Here is a 17,535-nt window from a genome sequence, read left to right as displayed (position 1 = left end):
TCTGCTGGCACTAATACCCGATGTAACCTTTAGTGACCATTATTCTCATATACGCAATCTTTTTAAAATGGGGAAAACAGCTACATCTTCAGTGGTAAGTTCCACAGGAAGATTGAAAGAAGATGCATGGACTCTCACATATGAACTGCATTTTACCTTAAAACAGCTGGAGGGGAAACTGAATTTCCCAATTAAAGGTACTGTATTTCAAAATGATGTAAGGGGGTTCAGTAGTTTCCTATTCCTTTTATGCAATCTCAAGGTGTTTGCCAATTTGTTTGTCTTCTGGTCTTCTATCAGTTTTCAAGGGATCTCATACACACATACTTGAAACAATGAAGCCATCACTACACTGCTCTACTTTTAAAAATGTATAGTTTCTTTCTAACTGGATTATCATTTTGTTAGGCTGGGTCCAGACTTGGTAACACTTGGCATAGACCCATTGATTTCAGCAGGTCTCCTGCAAGTAGGACTAAATATGGATCCAACCCAGTATGTTTCATATTTGTTAATTCTGGTACACCACATTTAATGGGAAGCTGTGGCTAAAAAGGCAGCGCATAAACCAAGTTATAAATGGTGGTATAAATATTTTATTATTCCTGTAACAGCAACAACCAAAACAAAATCCCCTACCACACTGAAACCCAACCCTATCCCCCACTGAATGACTGAGGTTAGGACAGAATCTTACTACACAAGGAGACGGTAGACTAGCTCTTAGGAGGTCCAGGGCAGATCACATAACACAAAGCAGCTCTGTGATCAGAGCAAGCAGCCCCAAGCATTGATTTCCACCATTACATATCTTTTGAAAACTGTTCATGAAAGGAGTCAATTGAAGTGGGGTTGTGGGAATAAAGGCTGCTCACTGAAAAGTTACCACCTAGCTGAGAAACAGCCCATTCATTCACAACAAAAATGTGCTTAGGAGTTTCCACACCAGCAAGGAAAGCAGATGCACGATGAGTTATTTTTTCGACCTCAATGCAGATAATCCAGGTTAAAGAAAGAAAAAAGTATAGGCTGGAATTTTGATGGTAACTAAATTGTGTGGATGACGTGAGAACTTTCTGAGCATGACCAGCACCGAGTCCACAATAAACTGCCATGTGGAAGCACACCTTGTGATATGCATCAAACAAGGGTGTGAGTAGTTGTTTTGTTCCTCCTCCTGCACTACTGTTCCCTTACTCCTGCGTAGGTCTGAGCTAAAATGGTACAAATGTCTCCTCCCCCCCCCAATGAAAATTGCTGTAAAAATGATGTGGTGTATCTGAGGTGGGAAACTGGAGCCAGTGCATCCAAATCAGTTTGTATTGAGGGTTGGAGGAAGGCAACATCTCTCTGCATCATGGAGGCTGGTGGCTGATGTGTTGTCATTTCCTATGCTGCACTCTGCTGCATAAGTTTTAGAAAGAAACCTAGGGTTGCCCAGTTGCACTGTTTTCCGTCTATCCCAATGGGGACAATGGGGGAGGTGGATTACTCCACCTTATTCTAAGAAAAGGCCTGCAAGGTAGGTTAGGCTTCATGGAGAATGCAGATTCTCCCCCTCTGCAGAATTGCCCTTGAACCAATGTTCTCCTTTAACCATTTAACCATGACCATTCATTATTTCATTAGACTATTGAACTAAAGCAGTGGTTCTCAAACTTTTTTCTTTGGGCTCCCTTTTAAACTACATCTGTTCCACAACCCTACAATGAGTAACTTCTTCCATCCTTCCATCCTTCTCCCTGACATCTGCATGTCCACCCAAACATCAGAAAAGAAGCATGTGGTTTTGTGCATGTATTCAGTGCACCTTAATCAGAACCCTTCATGATTTGGGCCAACAACTGTGTGATGAGCTCTTACACACATATAAATGTGTGAACATAGGTTTCCCTTTCTGGTGTTCCATTGAATGCACAACTGTAAGTGAAGAGTGGAGGGGATAGTCTCACGCCATTCTGCACACATTTGCAAGAGATGTAGAGGCAGGACTGGCAGCAACAGCAGCAGATATGTTCTATGCCTATGATAATGTTTTTTTCTCTCTTGTTAATTACCGGTATGTTGTTTTAAAGGTGCATTTTATATTTGACTTCATTTAGCAATGTTTTCTTTTGAAATGTTTGTGCTTTTGTTAACTTGGTTTGTGTTAAATATGTATTCTGCAGTTGACTTCCTTTGTAATGTTTTATTTTGAAAGTTTTAAGGTAATATTTTAGTTTCCTGTTAATCATGTTGCCTTGACTGTATATACAGTGGTACCTCGGATTAAGAATTTAATTCGTTCCGGAGGTCTGTTCTTCACTTGAAACTGTTCTTAACCTGAGACACCACATTAGCTAATGGGGCTTCCCGCTGCCACCGTGCCACCGTGCGATTTCTGTTCTTATCCTGAAGCAAAGTTCTTAACCCGAGGTACTATTTCTGGGTTAGCGGAGTCTGTAACCTGAAGCGTCTGTAACCTGAGGTACCACTGTATTTGACTTTCTTTAAAAATGTTTTATTCTGGATTGTTTTATTTGATGTTTTAATGTGCTGAAAAGCACTCTGAGATTTTTTTCTTTAAAGCGGTATAGAAAATAATAATAATGATAATTATTATTATAATTATTATTATTATAATGATGATGATGATGATTATGATAAAAATAAAAATAAAAATAAAAATAAAAATAAAAAAAATAAAAATAAAAATAAAAATAAAAATAAAAAAAAATAAAATGAATGGACACAGATACTCTCAGGACAATATCCATGCTGGGATAGCTTTGTTGGTAGACCTGAGACTCTTAAACTCGGTCATGGGCTTGAGCTCCATGTTGGGTAAAAGATACTTGCTTTGCAGGGGGTTGGAGTCCCTTCCAACTTTACAGTTCTATTGTTCTATGGTTCTAAAACTGAGGGGGCAAAAGGGCCAGTACAACATTTGCCTATTAATCAATTAAGCAAAGAATACCATTAGATTTGATGGTTAGATAAAAGGCACTGTGCTTAAATCTAACTGGTTAATCAATATTTGTACCCTAACAATCCTTATCTTCTTCCTTGTACAGGTAGCATGTTAATAAGCCCTATGAACAAAATGCACAATCTTACTTTTCTGCTGCTGGGATTCTCAGACATTCGAGAACTACAGATCTTGCACTTCTTTGTGTTCCTAGCATTATACATGACAGCAATCATAGGGAATCTGCTCATTGTTGCTGCAATTGTCCTTGATCACCACCTTCACACACCCATGTACTTCTTTCTACTGAATTTGGCTATGCTGGATGTTGGAACAATTTCCGTCATGGTACCCAAATCAATGGCTATTTCCCTCTTAAACAGCAGATATATTTCATATTTTGGATGCGTTGCTCAAGTTTTCTTTTTATATTTATTTGGAACATCAGATTTTGCTCTGCTAACTATCATGGCACATGATCGCTATGTTGCTATTTGCAACCCACTCCACTATGAGACAATTATGCACAAAGGAGCCTGCATACAGATGGTAGCCATTGGGTGGATTGTAGGCCTTCTTGCTGCCATATTGCATGCTGGCAGCACCTTTGCCAACACGTTCTGTTCTAATGCTGTCAATCAGTTCTTCTGTGAAATCCCAAAATTATTGAAGCTCTCCTGCTCTGACTTCTACTTAGTTGAGGTTGGGCTTCTTGTTCTAACCTTTAGCATAGGAACGGGGTGTTTCATATTCATTATCATAACATATATGCAGATCTTTTCCGCAGTGCTCAGAATCCCTTCTGTTCAGGGTCAGAAAAAACTCCTCTCCACTTGCCTTCCTCACCTCACGGTTGTATCTGTGCTTATATTCACTGGGATCTTTGCTTATGCAAAGCCTCCAAATGACGCTTCTTTTGATCTCGATATTGCTTTTGCTGGAATATATACCATTATTCCCCCCACACTGAATCCATTCATCTACAGCATAAGAAACAAAGAAATCAAGACTGCATTGTGGAAACTCTTAGATTTGGGGCCTTCTAAAACTCAATTTAGAGTTCTCTAAAAATGCAATTCTATACCCTTCAATGTGTGAGCATTTTGATATGCAATTTTTTATTTTTTTTTATTTTTTATTAATTTTTTTGATATGCAATTTTTTAACCCAGAATTGTAACCTTTGATAAAATAAATCCTTTGAATTCAAACGGCATGGGAAGGAATTGTTTCCTGTTTTCAAGCCCTAGAGAGCCACTGAAAGCCATTGTAGGCATTACAGAGCTAAATGGACAAATATTCTCATTCAGAATATTGCAGTTTTGGTATGTTAATATTTGGCTCTGCAATTTTTTACCTTGAACTTGGTAGAACATCTGCTTTGCATGTTGATAATCCCTGCCATCTCCAGGGATGGATCATCTGCTATGGATGCAGAAAGTTCTCAATTTAACCCTGGCATCTCCAAATAGAGGCAGGAATGATGCCCTGTCTGAAGAGAGTTTACCGTGCTCCTAATTCTGTGATACATATTTCCCTCCCATCCGGTTTCCCCACGAAATTCTCCATGTCATTCATTGTCATTTCACCCTATTTTTAAAATTGTTTATTTCACTTACAACTGACATAAATACAGCCAACCTGCCATTTACAGACTTTCAATCTGTGCTCAACCTCACAAAAGTGCATCACACCGAACCCAGAAGTGACCTAAAAATGTCACAGAAAGGGGTGGAAAGAGGTGTTTACAGGCTTTTTCAATGATGTTTCAAATACACATTATTTTGCTTAAACTCGTGGTGCGTTCAGACGTAACCCCCACTTAATGGGGGTTGCCTATATAGAAAAATCAAAGGTAACGAAAATTCATTCTAAAAAGAAAAAGTGTTTAAAACGTGTAATTTTCCCATCAGAATTTTCAGTTTTACTGTAGTGTAGACAGAATCAGACGTTTTGATTGTGATCATTCTAAATTATAAAACTTGTTTTTTTGGTAAAATAATATATAATGCTGCAATCTTCCTTCTCTTATTTTGATAATATTAATTGCTAGAAACATTTCCCTTGCCATATTTCATCTTCCCATCAGTCACCCTGGAGTCACCGCTCTAAGAGATACTGCTGTCAAAAACCCAGCTACCCTTGCAGTTACTTCCAGGCTAACATAATTAACAGCAAACTAAAACATTATCTTAAAGATTTCAAAATAAAACATTACCAAAGAAAATAAAATGCAAAATGCACATTTAAAACAGCACAATTAGGAAGATAATATTATCATAGATACCACGCTCTCTGTATCCAGTATCCAGTAGCTAGTTGTAATTGCACACTCTAACCACATATGCAACAATGTGCATTCCCTGGTGAACCAATTTTTCATAGTTGATTCTTCCATGAAATAATCCATCATGGAATGTGGTATTCTGCCCCCACTTCCCATTCGCACACACTCTCACCTCCTCCTCCTCCTCCTCCTCCTCCTTTATATACCGCTCTATACCCAGAGATCTCAGGGCAGTTCAGAGATGGGGAAACCCAAATGTTGGGGGGGGGCTCTATGGCCCGCTGGCCAACCACTTCTGGCTCTATATGGACAGAGACTTCCCCCTCAAGACCCCTTTAACAGGGTACCCTGTAAATGCCACTGCTGTTAATATAACAGGCTCTGTCGGTGGCAATTGGTGCTCATTGGACCTAGTGAGGCTTGCAGAATGTCATGAATGAGTGGCCAATGAGCTGTGATAAGTATGTACAGGTTAGCAAACTGAATTGGTGAATCTTAAAAGTGCTACATAGGACTGCTAACAAGAAACCCAATAAATTTCCAGACCTATAGGAAAAGATTATCCCCTTCACCCAGCTTATGAAACTCACTGAGTCACTGCCTCTCAGTCTAATGTACTTCATGAGCTTGCTGTGAGGGTATGATTAATTTAGTTAGTTAGTTAGTTAGTTAGTTAGTTAGTTAGTTTATAATGTTTGCATATTTGACCATAATGTGCAAACTGGACATTAGGATTACCTGTAATAAAAGTGCTGGAAAAATGCGAAGGTGAGAGTTTGTGTGGGGGCAGAATACCACATTCCATGATGGATTATTTCATGGAAGAATCAACTATGATAAATTGGTTCATCAGGGAATGCACGTCGTGGTTAGAATGTGCAATTACAACTAGTTACTGGATACTGGATACTAGATACTGGATACTGGATACAGAGAGCGTGGTATCTATGATAATATTATCTTCCTAATTGTGCTGTTTTAAATGTGCATTTTGCATTTGATTTCCTTTGGTAATGTTTTATTTCAATATCTTTAAGATAATATTTTAGTTTCCTGTTAATTATGTTAGCCTGGAAGTAACTGCAAGGGTGGCTGGGTTTTTGACAGCAGTATCTCTTAGAGCGGTGAATGGCACTATTTAGTGGAAAGAAATCCCAATGGACTGAGCCAGAGGTGGATCCTAACAACCCCAGAGGTAGAGGCAGTCTCCAGGGTGACTGATGGGAAGATGGAATATGGCAAGGGAAATGTTTCTAGCAATTAATATTATCAAAATAAGAGAAGGAAGATTGCAACATCATATATTATTTTATCAAAAAACAAGTTTTATAATTTAGAATGATAATGTATGATTCTGTCTACACTACAGTAAAACTGAAAATTCTGATGGGAAAATTACACATTTTTCAACACTTTTTCTTATTAGAATGAATATTTATTACATTTGATTGCTCTATATAGGCAACCTCCATTAAGTGGGGGTTACGTTCCTAGGTACTGTGAGTTTAACCCTGGATAAATTCCTGGAACCCCTGGAATCTCACACCACTCAGATATTGGAGTGGCAAGCAAAAATATAATAAAATTGATAATTATTTTGGGGACATACATTTTATGCTTGTGAACTTTCATTTTCTTACTAAAGGCATTGGAAATAGTATTTGCTGATACAGTTACAGTATATCTAATTGTACTATACTTGTATCAGTAGTAAGTAAAACACATTTTTGGGGGGAGAAGGGTGAAGAGGATGAACAAATGGCAATGAATGGCATGGAGAATAAGGTGAATAAATTATAAGACTATTTGCATTGCAGAGTGAGGAACACAGGAAGTTACTTTACACTGAATCAGCCCATTGGTGCATTTAGCTCAGTATTGTTGACACTGATTGGTAGTGGCTCCCTATGGCTTCAGATATGGAACCATTCATTCCTCCACCTGCAGATGCCAGGGGTTACAGCAGGAACTTCCTAAATGCAAAGCAAATGTCCACCCCAAGGTTCTAGTGCTAGGTTAAAAACTGTATATCAAAACATTCACATTGAATATACAATCCCATTTTTAAAAACTCAAAATATATTTTTAGAAGAATGCCCATAATCTAAGAGTTTCCACATAGCAGTTTTTATTTCCTTGTTTCTCATACTGTAGATGAATGGATTCAATGTGGGAGGAATGATGGTATAGACCACAGCAAAAGCTAAGTCCACATTAGAAGCAGCATCTGTGGGTGGCTTTGCATAAGCAAATACTCCAGTGAACATAAACACAGAGACAACCATGAGGTGAGGCAGGCAAGTGGAAAGGGCCTTTTTCTGACCATGAACAGAAGGGATTCTACGCACTGTAGAAAAGATTTGAATGTATGTTATGATGATGAAAATGAAGCAACAGAGCCCTATACTCCATCCTAGCACAAGAAACCCAACTTCAACTAAGTAAAAGTCAGTGCAGGAAAGCTTCAGTAACCTTGGGATTTCACAGAAGAATTGATTGACAGCATTAGAACAGAAGGTGTTTGCAAAGGTGCAACCAGCATGTAGGGTGGCATTAAGAAGACTGATAATCCATACAATGGCTACCATCCGTATACAGGCTCCTCTGTTCATAATTAACTCATATTGGAGTGGGTTGCAAATAGCAACATTGCGGTCATGTGCCATTATAGTTAGGAGGGCAAGATCTGATGTTCCAAATAAATATGAAAAAAAGACTTGAGCAACACATCCAGAATAAGACATGAACCTGCTGTTTAAAAGAGAAATAGCCATCGATTTGGGTACCATGACAGAAATTGTTCCAAGGTCCATCATGGCCAAATTCATGAGAAAGAAGTACATGGGGGTGTGAAGGTGGTGATCGAAGACAACTACTACAATAATGAGAAAATTGCCCATTATTGCCACCGAGTACAACAATAAGAAAACAAAAAAGTGCAAGATCTGTAGTTCTCGAATGTCTGAGAATCCCAACAGCAGAAATGTAGACATGGAGGTAAGATTGGACATTTTATTCACACAACGTGTTCACACATTACCTGTACAAGGAAGAAGATAGGATTGTTTGTTTATAAATATTTATTAACCCGTTAAAGTTCCTTTAAACAGTCAAATCCACCATGCATTCTATGCTTTCCCCCTCAGATTGTCAATGAACCCCCCCCCCAGCACCTATTTGAAATTTGTGCATGGTGTGGGGAGGCTAGCATAGCCTTCAAGTGTCACAATTTTCCCAGGACACTCCTGGAATTACAGAAGTCATTTTGGCTTCTAATTTTATCCAGGATTGTCCCAACTGCTCCCAGCAACACTGATTTTCAACTTGCATTGTGAGCTTTCTTGCAAGGCAGTTTTGTTTACTCAGAACAATCTGCATGTCCTTGCATGTGACCTATACAATATTAAGAGTTAAGAGCACAACACATATCATCAGATAATTTCAGAGTTATGTGCTCAAAATCAATCTACTTCTTTTAGCCAAAATAAATGGCAGGTTACTATTATACCCATTATATATATGTGCTCCTGAGTCTGGCAGTGGCTTGCAGCAGCACCCGGGTAAGAACTGGAATTGGAGCTCGTATAAACTGACTTTGTTATCACTATGCACACATGCACATGCTTTTAATTTGGGATAATTCGCAGCAGGCCTGCACAAATTAGGTAACCTCCGTAAATTGAAGACAGAACACGCAGTATGAACAGAGGCTCCCTGAAGGTTTGGTAGGTCGGTTTCTGCTTGGGACTGCAAAAATAAGGGATAGGAAAATCAAATATTTCACTGTTAATTTTCTGGCTTATTATATCATGAACTCATACCCTCCCTTCCTATTGACTTGTGCCTTACCCCATGTGTACAGGCACTTAGGCAAGCGGTGAAGACCTTTATGTTTAATGCTACCTTTAACTTAGGTCATAATTAGGTTTTACAGGACAGCTTCTTAAAGTATGTTGTATGTTTGGTCATGTAGCTATTATACCTTTATATCTTGCCTTGCTCTTGTTTGTATGTTGCATTGTGAGGGCATGGTCCTAAACAGCTTATAAGAATACAATGAGTTAATACAGGGCAGGGCACCTTGTACACACCGCCCTAACCTCCCAACCTCACTGCCGCTTCACCAATCCCCAGCATTTGCTGCTTGAGGTGTTCACTTGACTTTGTCTAATGGGCATGGGGTGGAATGACACTTATGTAAACAGAATATCCCTAGTTTCATATGAGGAATGTTGGAGGGTATAGATTATACCCCCTCAATCCTTCTTCTAATATCTGTGCGTTTGATGGAACATCCAAAAGAGAAGCCTACATACACATACATGTACATAAGAGCTCACCACACAGTATTGGTTTTGCGGTTATTACTGTCACATGAATAATAAAATACTTATATCGTCTTTTATAACTTGGCTTGTGCACTTCCATTTTTGTCACAATTTCCCATTCAATGTGGCGTACCAGATCTCACAATTATACAACTATAATCGAACGTATTGGGTTGGACTCACATTTAGTCATATACTTGTAACAGAACCTCTGCAGTCAATGGGTCTGCTAATAGCATCACCAAGTCTGGATTTAATCGAACAAAATTATAATCCAGTTAGAAAAAGTTGGCAAGCAATTGAAATACCTTCAAGTGTAAAAATTCATAGGGTATGATATGCTTCAGATGCGAGAGCCCATGTACCTTCTCAACCAGGCACTTTCAACCTTCCCTTGGCACTTACCCCCAAACATGTAACCAAGTATTTTTCCCCTTTAAAAAAGACAGCATATTTAAAGGTAATAGTCACTAAATGTAGCATCAGCTCTTAGTGCCAGCAGGCATGGGAGGGAGCGTTAGTTAATTCTGTTTAGGCATCTTGGGATCCTACTCCCAAGAGCGCAGCAGAGCTGATCGGAATCCTCAAGGCAATTTTGCTGCTTCGACTTTGGTAGTAGAAACAAACAAACAACAACAGATACAACATGTGCTTCAGTACATGAAAAATGATCACTCTATGGCTATTTATTTAGTTATATCCAAATACTGTAGCCATTTCTAGATAGAGACAGGCTTTCACAAACTATCCATTTCCTGGTTACATCCTGGCTGAATTGCTATATTGCATTATACATGGGGCTGCCCTTCAATATGACTCCTTTAGTGCAAAACCTGGCTGCAATAATTCTAACTGAAGAGAACTCTAACTACCATTCCATTTTTTATCTTTTATTTATTTATTTGCCGTCATGTGCCTCTATCTGCAATACATTTCCAGACCTATCAGAAAAGATTACTTCCACCCCCACCCACCCCCGTTTACTCACTTCTATGTCATTTTTCCAGTATGTGGGGGGGGGGGGACGGAGGAATATTAAGTGGAGTAGGATGTGAGAGACCATAGATAAAATCAGTCATAAAACATATTGTGTGACTTTGGGATAGTCAGTCCAATGGTGTAGTGTGGGGGGTGCAGGGGGGGGGGCCGGCCGCACCGGGCGCAACATCTGGGGTTAGGGCAAATCCACAGATTAGGGGGCGCAAATCCACGGGTTAGGGGGCGCAAATCCACGGGTTAGGGGGCGCAAATTACTTGCCTTGCCCCGGGTGCTGACAACCCACGCTACGCCACTGAGTCAGTCCCAGACTGACCTATCCGACCCAGTTGCTGTAGGAATAACCTCTGTTTATTTGTTTCATTTAACAAAGTTTATATACCACTTGATTGTAATAAAGCCTCCACATGGCTAACAAGAAAGATATAATTATTAATAAAAACAGTTAAAAACAGTTTCTTTTCTTTTTTTAGTCCTAAATTACCGGTATGTGGCACCTGTAACATTGCCAGTTCCACAGACAAAAACAGTCAGATGGGCATAAATGGGGTATAGCAAGCTCACAAGTAAACTGATCTCAAGCCTTCACAGTATAGTACATGTGGAATGGCCTCCATTAATGAATGATGAGGTATGTGGTCAGTAATTGTCCCTTGTATTTTTCTTTTAGTTTCCAGTTGGTTCCTGTCATTCAGGGTGTTCATATACATTAGAAATGATGGTTGTGTGAACTGAAAAGAGTGGAGAGGCTAAAGATTTGTTGTGTTAATGTTCTGCATAATGTTCTGCACATCTCTGTCGTAAAAGCATATAATCATTTAATATTTTGCTTAGTAATTTCTGAATGTATAAATTTTATCATATTGTCACCCCAATCTCCAAGCAGTCTTGTGCTATGATGTGTGAAAATTTGCTCTGCACAAGTGTTATCTGCACATGAAGGGAACTGTCTCCCTGGGTCAATTTGGGGGGGGGGGTTGCTTGTGTTCTTGTTTTCTTTTTATGATCAGTGTGTGTCCATATCTGTAGGTTTGTGTGCTGCATGTCTGCCGGTGTGTGTAGTATGAGTATAATAGACTAAGAGTGGAGACCCAGCTCTGGCATGCAGCTCTTGGAGGGATAATTTATCGCGAACACAACCCACTGGACAACAAAAGTTCAAATTAGATGGTTCTACTAATCAATATTATAAAACAATAGAAAGAAAATTGCCAGATGACATTTTTATGCAAAAATAAATTTTATAAAATTGTAGAATGATCAAGAACAAAATGCCCCACAAGGCCATGTTCTGTTCAGAACATTTTGGGAAAATGATACATTTTATGTTCTTCAACTTTCTTTTTCTAACTAAATGTTTACATGGAATATTTGTTAATATGGTTACATTCGATTGTCGTATACATGTATCACTTGTAAGTGAAATACACTGTCTTGAGAAGATGGTGAAATGCGTGATCAATTGACGATGAATTATATGAAAAAGGAGGTGGAGGAATTATGGAATGATTTGTATCACAGATTCAGGAACAGAACAAACTGTTTACACTTATTTCACTGGGTCCATTTAGTTCAGTATTGTCAGCACTGACTTGCAGTAACCCTCTATGACTTCAGACGTGGAATCATTATTCCCCAGCCAGGACTTGCCAGGGGTAAAGGCAGGAACCTCCTGCATGGAAAGCAGATACTCTACCAAAAGTTATGTTGCTGGGTTAAAAATGGCATTGCCAAACTTTAACATATAGAACAGTATACAACACTATTTTTATAGAACAGTTTCCACAAAGCAGTCTTAATTTCTTTGTTTCTCATACTGTAAATAAATGGATTTAATGTGGGAGGAATTATGGTATATATCACAGCAAAAACTATATCTAGATCAGAAGAAGAATCAGTGGGTGGCCTTGCGTAGGCAAAGGCACCAGTGAACATTAGCAAAGAGACAACAGTGAGGTGGGGAATGCAAGTGGAGAGGGCTTTTTTCTGACCATCTACAGAAGGTATTCTGAGCACTGTAGAAAAGATCTGCATGTATGTTATGATGATGAAAATGAAGCATCCTACTGATATAATAAAGGCTATCACAAGAACCCGAACTTCAACTAAGTAAAAGTCGGAGCAAGAGATCTTCAGTAATTTTGAGATTTCACAGAAGAACTGGTTGACAGAATTAGCACAGAAGGTATTGCCAAAGGTGCTCCCAGTATGTAACATGGCAGCAAGAAAGCCTGTGATCCACCCAATGGCTACCATCCGTATACAGGCTCCTTTGTGCATAATTGTCTCATATTGCAGTGGTCTGCAAATAGCAACGTAACGGTCATGTGCCATTATAGTTAGGAGAGCAAAATCTGATATTCCAAATAAATGTAAAAAGAAAACCTGAGCAACACATCCAAAATAAGAAATTAACCTGTTGTTGTAAAGGGAAATAGCCATTGATTTGGGCACCATAACTGAAACTGTTCCAAGGTCCATGATGGCCAAATTCATTAGAAAGAAATACATAGGGGTATGAAGGTGGTGATCAAGGACAATGACAATGACAATTAGAAGATTCCCTATTATTGCCATCAAGTACAAGGCTAGGAACATGAAGAAGTGCAAGATCTGTAGTTCTCGAATATCTGAGAATCCCAGCAGCAGAAATGCAGGCATGGAGGTAAGATTGTGCATTATGTTCGCAGCACTTATCCACATGTTACCTGTACAAGCAAGAGGATAAGGACTATTAGTGTACAATTATTGATTCATCAATTTAATTTAAACTGAGCTGCTTTGATCTAGAAATCAAGTCCACCAAATATTCCTTTGCATAATCAGCAATAATTGTTGTCCCCTCTGTTTTCTCATCAGATGATCCCTGTCCACTTGTGCCCCCCCCCACACACACACCATTTGCAAATGTAGGCAAGGTGTGGTGAGTCTATACTCCCTAAAATCCTTCCCCTGGCATCTATGCATTCAGTGAAGCATCAGAAAGGGAAGTTTACAAGCATACATTTATATGTGCATAGGAGCTCACCAATCAGTTGCTGGCTCCAATTATGCAGGGTGCCAGATAAGGTGGACAGACTAAAGACACACAATGTACACAATATATATTGACTGGGTGGAAGTCCTAGTCTAATCTGGATTTTTTTAAAAACACAACTGGTGCAAACATTTCTTCAGCCAGCTAATATCCACAAATAGTTCATCAGAAATCTGCCTATGCCCTGTGAGCAATATACTGTTGGGAGACTGATTTTAATCTGAGACCACTTCTTCCCTACTGGAGATGGGTGGGTATGTGGAATCACAATTTGCAGTATTCTTAGATTTGTTATGTTTCCAGCTTAAATGTACAAAGATACTTGAGTGTTACCACCTTATCTTCCGAGTCTGATTCTGATACATTCCACAGATAGAGGAATGCTAGTTAATGTACCGGTAACATGCTTGTATTATTTTTCTTTCAATTCATCAACCTCAGTTCTGAGAAATTGTTTAGGTCAAAATGAAGTGTAAGCAGTGCTTTTTTTCTTAAAAAAAAAAAATGTTTGGGGTACTCTCATTTTCCTACTCATATTGAAATACTGCCCCTGAATTAGCCAAACTTAGATTCACAAAATGTTTAGGGGTATGCGTACCCATGCATCTCTCCCCCCCCCCCCAAGAAAAGCACTGAGTGTAAGAGTAACATGCAGAAAGATGTAGGTGTGGTGATGAAGAATGATGCGAAGAAATAAGGAGTTACAGTTTTCTTGCCACAGGTATTGTTAAGTTCACAGCTAAAAACCACCCCAACCACTTACCTATTCCTTTTAAAACAGTTTCAGCCTGGGTAAGTGAAGTTTTTCATTTCACTACTATAGGCCATGACTACTCAGACATTCATTGAGACATCTGAGATGATTTCTTCTTCTTCTGGCACATGCCAGAATATTGTGTAACAGATATATTTATAAACCGGTTTTTAAAAGGTGTGTGTGTTAGAAGGAGCATAATTGGATATGTGCTTTGGCATTGTGGCAAATTGCTCCCATGAGTCCAAAACAGTTGATCAGAACCAGAACTCCCCAATTATTGTTTCCTCTGTTTCTGTCACAAATGTAAGCAACTAATATATGCTCACTGTCTTATAGAGGATTCCAGATCGCACTGCGTATACAGAGAGGTTTTCCATCTTGGCCCTGGCAGACCTATGTGCACATTGGAACATGAAAAGAGGATTTGTCTGCATATCTATGAATCAATCCATACATGGGTTCCACAATGGTACTTGGAAGATGTCTGAGGACTGCCTTCTTTCTTTCCATGTTTTTTAAAAAAGTTTATTGGATTGCCTGGTAAATTGTCCACCATACTGATAAAACATACTGTTACAAACGTTGGGTGCCTCCCTCTCTCTTTGCTGAGCGGTGGCAGGAGCCCGTGGGGTTCCAGGCATTCACTCACAATCTGTGACCACTTATCCCTTAAAGTGGGAATAAATTAAATTAGACATGTTTAAAACAAAACTGGTATTTTATTTATACACACCCAATGAGCGTTACAGCTTGATGGTTACTTTGGTAAAGTACAAGCTTGATTTTGGTCAAATTCTTTTTTTACAGAAGTGTTTAAGACTTTTACTTATGACTTTAACAGTGTTCCTAAATCATCTGATTCATCCTAGAATGGCTCTTTGTCCCACCATGCTAGTAAAACACATCTAGCCCCCCTTTATGATATAATATGTTATAATTGTTTTATAAAATAATCTGGTTTGCCCTGCCTAGCAAACCTCTAGCTGCTCAGCTATTCTCCCATCCAAGCCCTATCTAACACTTTAACTGTCAGGTTTTACCTTTTACTTTTCCACTCCCTCCTGATTGGCTAGCACTGTTGGGATACTGCCAGGGAGACAAAAGCCATCATGGCCCCACGCTGTCTCCGGACGATCCATCGACCTCCCGTAGAAACGCAGTATCAATCAATTAGCGACAAAAGCCTCGGAAATAGCTTTCCACATTCCAAGGACTGGTGCACGCTCTATCAGCAGAGTTCGTACAGTGAAAGATGCACTCAAGAGAGCATTATTTACAACTTTAGTCAGCGTTGGTCAGAACAAAGAGAAAACATGACTGCCTGCTTCGATGTCCAGGCACAGAGAGAAAAAGAAAGCATATACAAAACAGAAACATCCTGTGAACAGGAAATACGTAGGCTGTGACTCACAACAGCCTGTCCCCTTTTTAAGGTGGAACGGAAATATCCTAACAAGCACTTCACCTTGCTGTGATTGGCTACTGAGTCTTCAGGGGGCTGACCAAAGGAATGTCCACCACACACAGCTTTTCCTGACCTCACTGATAAAAGTACAGTAAAACCATCTTCATCATCATTATGAAGCTTCAAACCATGAGGTTCAACCATTTTTTTACAGTCCAATACCCCCCATCGAAAGGGCCAACTGCACGACTTTGAAGGAGATCTTTGATCCATCATTGTCACTTGGTGACATGGAATGTATTCTGCCAGCTTTGACTGATTACTCAGTCAGATACTTTATTTGGCTATAAGCCCACAAGGTAAAACCAATCAATAAATAAAATAGCATTTTACATTCTAAAATAATAACTAAAATATTTCAACGCATAATCTCCTTCACGTTACATACAATCTCTAGATATACCATATTGTGGCCTTGAATATAAAGATGGTGGATAGAGTTTACTAGATTTTTAATAGTCATGCAGCATTCCATGAAGTCTTTTATATGAGCAATCCATGTTCTGGTTACCTCTTGCTTGAATTGTTGCATTGAATTATACCTAGAATTGAACAGTTGGAAGGGACCTCAATGGCCATATAGCCCAACTCGTTACAATACAGGAATAACAAGTAAATAATCCCTGACAGGGAGCCATCCAACCTCTATTGAAAAGCCTCCAATGAATAATAGTCCACCACCTTCTGAGGTAGTCGGTTCCATTGTTCAACAGCTCTTACCATCAGAAAGTTCTTCCTAATGTTCAATCAGAATCTCCTTTCTTGTAATTTGAATCCATTGGTTCAGGTTCTACCCTTTGGAGCAGTGAAAAACAAGCTTGTGCCATCTTCCATGTGACAGCTCTTTGGATATTTGAAGATGGCTATAACATTTCAGTCTTCTGCCCTTGAATATTCTAACTGGTTCAACCAGGTGGAGTAATGTTACTCCATTTAAAAGTGGCTGGCAATGGAGTTTACCTTTAAAATGCTACCCTCCATAGCATCCTGCTTGTCCCTTAAGATTTTTTGTTAAGTCCTTTTGCCTAGTGTTTTCCCTCAGCACAGCTGCATTCTGCATGCACTACACTACAAATATATAGATAGTTGAGAGAGAGAGAGAGAGAGAGAGATGCCCCAGCTCTTCAAGATAACCCTCATAGGTTGCACTACATTCTTTTGTTTGTTCTGGCATTTTAAAGGGTTAAAGTGCATCTGTCTGTTATCAGTATCAAAGATCATTTGTTGCCGCTCAGGATGTAAATTACATTTCCAAATGCTATTGTATTGTATTGTATTTGCCAACATACCAGGAAGAAGAATCAACACAACCAAATGTGAATAAATAGGTTGTACTTTGTACTTTGGTTGTCAAACGAAATCCATTCCGGAAGTTCGACAACCAAGGTGTGGCTTCCAGTTGGCTGTAGGAGCTTCCTGCACTCAATCGGAAGCCATGGAAGCCGTGCCGGACATCCAGCTTCCAAAGAACATTCACAAACTGGAACACTCACTTCTGGGTTTGCCGGATTCGGGAGCCAAAATGTTTGAGTCACAAGGTGTACGAGGTGTACGAGATCCAAGGTACGACTCTATTTATGAAATATAACAACTTGAGGATCTGCAAAATTCTCAAGATGCACAGGAAAGCAACAAGTGACACTGAAGGAGGACAGAGAGAAATTCACTTATAAAAATGTTTGCTGAAAAGTGAAATGTGTATAGCACTTGTGTTAAAA

The 17,535-nt window shown here is 39.2% G+C and overlaps 3 protein-coding genes across 3 annotated transcripts; 1 reads left to right on the top strand and 2 right to left on the bottom strand.

Moving 5' to 3' along the window:
• The first annotated feature begins 3,073 nt into the window (after window positions 1-3,073).
• LOC114582655 (olfactory receptor 14A16-like) lies at window positions 3,074-4,015 on the top strand. Its single transcript, XM_028703843.2, has one exon. It carries the CDS (start codon window positions 3,074-3,076, stop codon window positions 4,013-4,015), a length of 942 nt encoding a protein of 313 aa, XP_028559676.2.
• A 3,290-nt stretch (window positions 4,016-7,305) lies between these two features.
• Window positions 7,306-8,244, bottom strand: LOC114583071 (olfactory receptor 14A16-like). The gene has a single exon (XM_028704419.2). It carries the CDS (start codon window positions 8,242-8,244, stop codon window positions 7,306-7,308), a length of 939 nt encoding a protein of 312 aa, XP_028560252.2.
• Window positions 8,245-12,295: 4,051 nt separating this feature from the next.
• Window positions 12,296-13,237, bottom strand: LOC114582595 (olfactory receptor 14A16-like). The gene has a single exon (XM_028703747.2). The coding sequence runs from the start codon at window positions 13,235-13,237 to the stop codon at window positions 12,296-12,298; it is 942 nt and encodes a 313-aa protein (XP_028559580.2).
• Between the last annotated feature and the right edge of the window lie 4,298 nt (window positions 13,238-17,535).

This window comes from Podarcis muralis, chromosome 13 (genome assembly GCF_964188315.1).
Source record: "Podarcis muralis chromosome 13, rPodMur119.hap1.1, whole genome shotgun sequence".
Taxonomy (NCBI): domain Eukaryota; kingdom Metazoa; phylum Chordata; class Lepidosauria; order Squamata; family Lacertidae; genus Podarcis; species Podarcis muralis.
This window is presented reverse-complemented; position numbering and strand designations above follow the sequence as displayed.